Source organism: Pinus tabuliformis, chromosome 8 (genome assembly GCF_031772625.1).
Source record: "Pinus tabuliformis cultivar Carrire ecotype Pingquan chromosome 8, CPIR1, whole genome shotgun sequence".
NCBI lineage: Eukaryota > Viridiplantae > Streptophyta > Pinopsida > Pinales > Pinaceae > Pinus > Pinus tabuliformis.
In genome coordinates, this window is record NC_142294.1 from 1,615,663,260 (window position 1) to 1,615,669,200 (window position 5,941).

A 5,941-nucleotide genomic window follows, 5' to 3' on the forward strand; every position below is an offset into this window, starting at 1 on the left:
GAACTGGGCGATTGGAATATACCTGTCCTCTTGAAGAAATGGTCTCCGATGTTTGATGCAAGTCGGGAAAAAACTGATGTTTTTCCTGCTTGGGTCAGGGTCCCTGGCTTGGCCCCTTTCTTATGGACGGAAAACGTTTTCAAAGCTATAGGGGACCGTTTGGGAACCTATTTGGAGGCTGATATGTCATTCAAACAATCTCGCATCAAAGCTATGGCTCGCATCTTAGTCAGCTTGAACCCAGGCAGAGGACTTGCAAAGAGGATAAACTTGCAATACAGGGATATGGTCTTCGAGCAACCATTGGATTACGAATATTTGCCTTTCAGGTGCCATAGGTGTCACGAACACGGGCACCTGGCAAAGGACTGCCCTCTTGGAAGGAGAAGGCGGAGATTCCAAAAGGAGCCGGAGCGGTGGGAGACCGTATACAGTCCATTTCAACATGTTCAGGGCCAGAGCTTTCCACCTGAGCAGAATGATGGGGTTAAGGAGGCAGAGGGCCTGATGGAAGTGATGCCGACGGAACTGGATCACCAGGACATTCCTGCCACCTCGACGGGAAAGGAATCAGACTTGGAGAAAGTCCCAGCAAAGGAGCAGTCACCTGGAAGGATGCCGCGTCCGTCTGAAGGCACAATGGGAACTATTGAGGAAACTGGCATTGAAGTCATTACAGCCACATTACCCTCCCTTGATCTGAATAGTGAAGGCGTTGCTACTGATCCTGGGCCCTCGGCTCTTCTTCCCTCATGTCCTTACAACCTTCGGTCCCTCGATCACAAGCCAATCCTTCCCGTCTCCGTAGGAGGAATAGGTCCTCTTCCCGCCCAAAGCCTCTCTAGGAAAAAAGAGAGGTAGGAAATCAAACCTCCATGGCACAGATGAAAGCAAAGTTCGATGTTGCAGATGGAAAACAACAGTCTATCCCCCGGGCACTTAGAGCAGCGCATCCCCATGAAGAGGTTATCCAATGATAGTGTCCTCATGGAACTGTAGGGGTTTAGCCAGTAAACCCAAAAAACTGGCTCTCAGGGAGATGTTTCTCAATTCTAAAACTGACATCCTTTTTCTCCAAGAGACCCTTGGTCGTGGGTTGGAAGTGGAGGCAGTCTTAAATGCTTTGATGCCTGGGTGGAGATTTTTTGCAATCGATTCAGAAGGCCACTCCGGTGGGTTGGCAATCGGTTATAGGGAAGGAAGGATAAAGGCCAGCAATCTGTGGGGGACAAAACAGGCCATGGGAATGGATGTACAGTCCTCAGAAAACCCTTTTTCCTTTTCTATTTGCAATGTTTACGGCCCCTGCCAGGACAGAGTGTTGTTCTGGAATGACCTGATGTCAAAATCTTTTTTGAAGGGCAAAGATCTGGTGATAGGTGGGGATTTAAACTTCTCTATGGGCAGAGCGGAGGCTTGGGGTCCTTCGGCCAGGAAGAAGACCCTTTAACAGACTTTTTCATAAATTTGCTCTCATCCAACAATCTTCTGGACATAAACTTACTCAAATTAAAGCCATCTTGGAGAAACAGGAGAACAGGGGAGGCTAGGGTGGCAAAGAGGCTGGACCGTTTTCTCATTAATGAGGAGCTGGCAGCCAAGATCCCTATGTTCAAACAGTGGATTGAAGAAGGAGGGCTATCTGATCATTTCCCTATCTTCTTGGAGCTCTCCTCTCCCCCTCCCAAGCCCCCTGCCCCTTTCAAGTTTAACTCCTCATGGATTCAAGAGGAGTCTTTCATAAATCTTTTCAAGCAATCTTGGAAGCACCCAGAAGCCAATGCTCCTGAGGATAAAGGTTACTTGTTTATGGAAAACCTTAAAAGATTGAAAAAAGCAACTATAAGCTGGGCAAAGGCAAGGAAGGAAGCCCAGACCGAGGAACTCACAAAGATAAGTGAGGAACTGAAAATTTTGGAAAGCATAGAGGAGGATGGCTATCTGTCTCAGGCCTCAAAGGAGAAAATTCTTCATCTTGAGAAACTAAAAACTAAAATCCTCCTGGATAAAGAAGAAGAATGGCGTTTAAAGAGTAGGGCAATTTGGCTTAAAGCTGGTGATGAAAATACCAGGTTTTTCCACAACTATGCCAAAGGGAGGAAATCGGCAAACACTATCTGGGGCCTAAAAAATGAAGAAGGAAGGGAAGTTCAGACTTTTCACTCCTTGTCAGACCTGGGCCAGAGGCACTTCCAAAAGCTCTTTGCAGACCCAGGTGAGACCACAATTGCTGAGGTAATAAGGACAGCTCAATGCTTCCCGAGATTCCTGGAGGAGGATGAAGCAGAGGATTTAAACAGTGAGGTTTCAAAGGAGGAAGTGGAAGCTACAATAAAATCGATGGCAAAAGAGAAAAGCCCTGGACCAGATGGATGGTCCATAGAGCTTTTTCTCCACTTCTTTGAACTTATAGGAGCAGAAATTACAGAAGTGGTGGAGGAGGCCAGGAAAAAAGGGGAAGTCTATAGCCCTTTTAATGCTACGTTTATAGCTCTTATCCCAAAGAAAGAAGTCCCGGAGAGTTTTGAAGACTTTAGACCTATTGCGCTATGTAATAGCATCTACAAAATCATAGCTAAAGTGATAGCTAACAGAATCAAACCAATTTTGTCCCGCCATATTTCAATGGAACAATTCGGGTTCTTATCGGGGAGACAAATTCATGAAGCCATAGGAGTTGCACAGGAGGTCATGCATAGTGTGAGGCAGAAGAACAAGAAGGGTGCAGTCATCAAATCGACTTATCTAAGGCTTATGACAGGATAAATTGGTTATATCTCAGGCTGCTTCTTACCCACCTCGGTTTCAAACCAGCTTTCATCAGTTGGATAATGGGATGTATTACGAATGTAAGCTATGCCATCCTCATCAATGGTGCTGCCACTCCCTTCTTCAAAGGTCAAAGGGGCCTGAGGCAGGGGTGCCCTCTGTCCCCTCTGCTCTTCCTCCTAGTAGCGGAAGGTCTCAGTCAGCTGATCCATAAGGCCAGAAGAGAGGGGAAGGTAAAAGGTATCGAGGTAGCCACAAATTTATTTATCTCTCATCTCCTTTTTGTTGATGACATTCTGATTTTCACAAATTCTGAGCACTCTGAAATAAAGGAACTAAAATCTATTTTAGATTTGTTTCTGAAAGCAACTGGCATGCAGATAAATCATAGAAAATCTCAGTTGATTATGACAGGTCTTGCTGCTCAGGAGAGGGGCAGGCTCCATTCTGTTCTTCCTTTCCAGCCTAGTACTCTGGATCTCCCCTTCAAATACTTGGGTTTCTGGTTAAAGCCTAATGACTACAAGAAGGAGGACTGGAACTGGCTGATTGCAAAAATTGAATCCAGGATCTCCCACTGGAGTTTTAAATGGCTCTCGAGAGCGGGACGCCTGACTCTTATAAAATCTGTGCTTTTGGCCATCCCAGTTTATTGGGCTGCTTTAACATGGGTTCCCAAAGGTACCATGGACAAGATCAGAAGACTCTGCAGCAGATTTCTCTGGGATGGCTCCAAGGAGAACTCAGTGCTTCCATGGGTGGGCTGGGACAAAGTGGCTAGGTCCAAGGAGTGGGGTGGCTGGGGGATTAAAAATCTTCCAGATTTCAGTTTGTCTCTGGCAGCAAAGTCGGGATGGAGGCTGATAAAGATGGATAACCTTTGGACCAGAGTGTTAAAAAGAAAATATATCGACCCGGTCCCCCTGGAGGATTGGATAAGGAATCCGATTAAGAGCAAGCAGCAGGCATCTGTGATTTGGAAGGCCACGGTGGACTCTTTCAAGGTAATAGAACAGGGCTTGGCTTGGAAGATTGGAATGGCAGGAATCTGAAGATTGGGAAAGATCCGTGGATTGGCTGCAATGGCAGTTTTGCCCTTTCTCCTGGCCTAATTAGTCATCTAGAAGATAAAAACATTCTTACCCTAGATCAGGTGGAAAAGGTGGGTCACTCAAATATCTGGGGTCAGGCATGGAAAGATGGAGAGGATTTACACCTGGACCAGAGGTGGTGGAATGAATGGTCTTCTTTCACTCAAGAACTGGCTCGCTCCAATGTAAGATTAAAAGACAGTCCGATAGTCTGATCTGGGCTCATGGAGAAACCGGCGAATATTCACCCAAAGATGGTTACAAGTTCATACAATCCAGGAAAGGGTGGGGTGAACCTGAATGGTGGGCAAAACAGATTTGGGAACTTAAATGCCCAGCTAAGGCCAGACTCTTTCTCTGGTGCCTCCTCAAAAAGAAAATTCCCTCCTGGGATATCCTCCAGTCAAAGTTTATGTATGGTCCTGGGAGGTGCCCCCTCTGTAAAATTGAAGAGGAATCAATTGATCATCTGTTTCTTCAATGTTTGGAAACTGCAAAAATTTGGAGGGAGGTTGAAAAGCTTTTGAACAAATCTTTTCAGTGGGGTAATGGGAATCTGGACGAGGCTTGGTCCAACTGGTGGCAGCATTATCCGAATGGGAACCTGAGAAATCTCCCGCCCATCATTTGCTGGGGAGTCTGGCTTGCAAGGAACAGAGCTTTATTCTGTGATCAGGGAACCCATCCTTCCGTCACAGCCATCCAAGCTATCTCCATATACTCTTCCATCCCAGAGCCAGAAGTAAAAAGACCTCAAGTCCAAAATCAGACGGTGCAAATCAAAGATGGTATCCCTTGGGCTTTCTTTGACGGAGCTTCCCCAAACAACATAGCAGGGGCAGGAATAGTTATTCACATCAATTCAAATCAATCTCTCAAAGCTTCAGTGGGTTTGGGGTCTGGAACAAATAATTTTGCCGAGCTGTCAGCCCTGAGACTGCTTCTATGCTGGCTTATTCAAAGGAATACCTTCACTATTCAGATCTTTGGAGACTCCCTCAATGTCATAAACTGGGTTAACGGAAAGAGCTCATGCAAAAACCAATTTTTGAAACCCATTCTGGAAGAAATTCAGGTATTACAGTCATCTTTTATCTCTTTCTCCATATGTCATATCTACAGGGACAGGAATGATGACGCGGACAAACTTTCTAAGGAAGGTTTGTAGCAAGCTCTGGGAGGCTGGAAAATAGTGGAAGAATGCCATGGACAGATCCATGCAACAGATGTGCCGCCTTATGTATAATCTTTCAGTTGCTGTTTTTTGCTTTACAGTATCTTTTAATTTCATGCATAGACATTCTCTCTCAGACTTCTGTTCATTCTAAACTCTTTTATTTTTCCTATATTTTTTGTGGGTTGTTTTCCTCTCGGTTGAGGAGACCCAAAGATCTGTTAGCTCCCGGTTACATTATGTTTCTGTTGACTGTCTCCTCGGTCGACGTTGCTTTTTGGGTTTGGCTGTCTTTTTGCAGCTGCTTTTTACAGCAAAACAGTTCTGCTTTCTGTGGTTCTTAAGACAGAAAGAGATTTTTTGTCTTTTGATTGCTTTATGCAGCAATTGGCAAAAATGGAATGCTCAGCATATGCAATGTATCTTTTTATTCTCTTAATAAAAAGATCGCTTTTTCTTCGAAAAAAAAAAAATAGAGAAGCAAAATGGTTGAGGAAGTTGTTATTTGATCTGTTTGAAGGACTGACGAACCTACAGTGATACATTGTGATAACACCAGTTGTATACGTTTGTTTGAAGATCCAGTGTTTCATGGAAAGACAAAGCATATAAACAACAAGTATCACTATATCTGAGAGCTAGTACAAAATGGTGTGCTGAAGCTACAATACATCTCCACTAATGAGCAGGTAGCTAATATATTAACGAACTCACTTCCAAACAACAAGCTTGTATATTCGAGGGACAAGATTGGTTTGGTAGATGTATCCTCCCTAACTAAGAGGGAGAGATAGACACTACATTCTTATCTTCACTTAGGAAGAAAGTATGTAGGATTAGGTAACCATATGGCATTCGATACTCTTTGAGAATGTGGTAGGGCATTTAAGACAAGTAGTCATGGACT

The 5,941-nt window shown here is 44.5% G+C and overlaps 1 protein-coding gene across 1 annotated transcript; it reads left to right on the plus strand.

Moving 5' to 3' along the window:
• The first annotated feature begins 4,008 nt into the window (after nucleotides 1-4,008).
• Nucleotides 4,009-5,028, plus strand: LOC149242251 (uncharacterized). Its single transcript, XM_089370800.1, has one exon. It carries the CDS (start codon nucleotides 4,009-4,011, stop codon nucleotides 5,026-5,028), a length of 1,020 nt encoding a protein of 339 aa, XP_089226926.1.
• The last annotated feature ends 913 nt before the right edge of the window (nucleotides 5,029-5,941 follow it).

Excerpts from the sequence above, each read along its gene's own strand:
- LOC149242251 (XM_089370800.1), top strand. The coding sequence starts at position 4,009 with ATGGTCTTCTTTCACTCAAGAACTGGCTCGCTCCAATGTAAGATTAAA.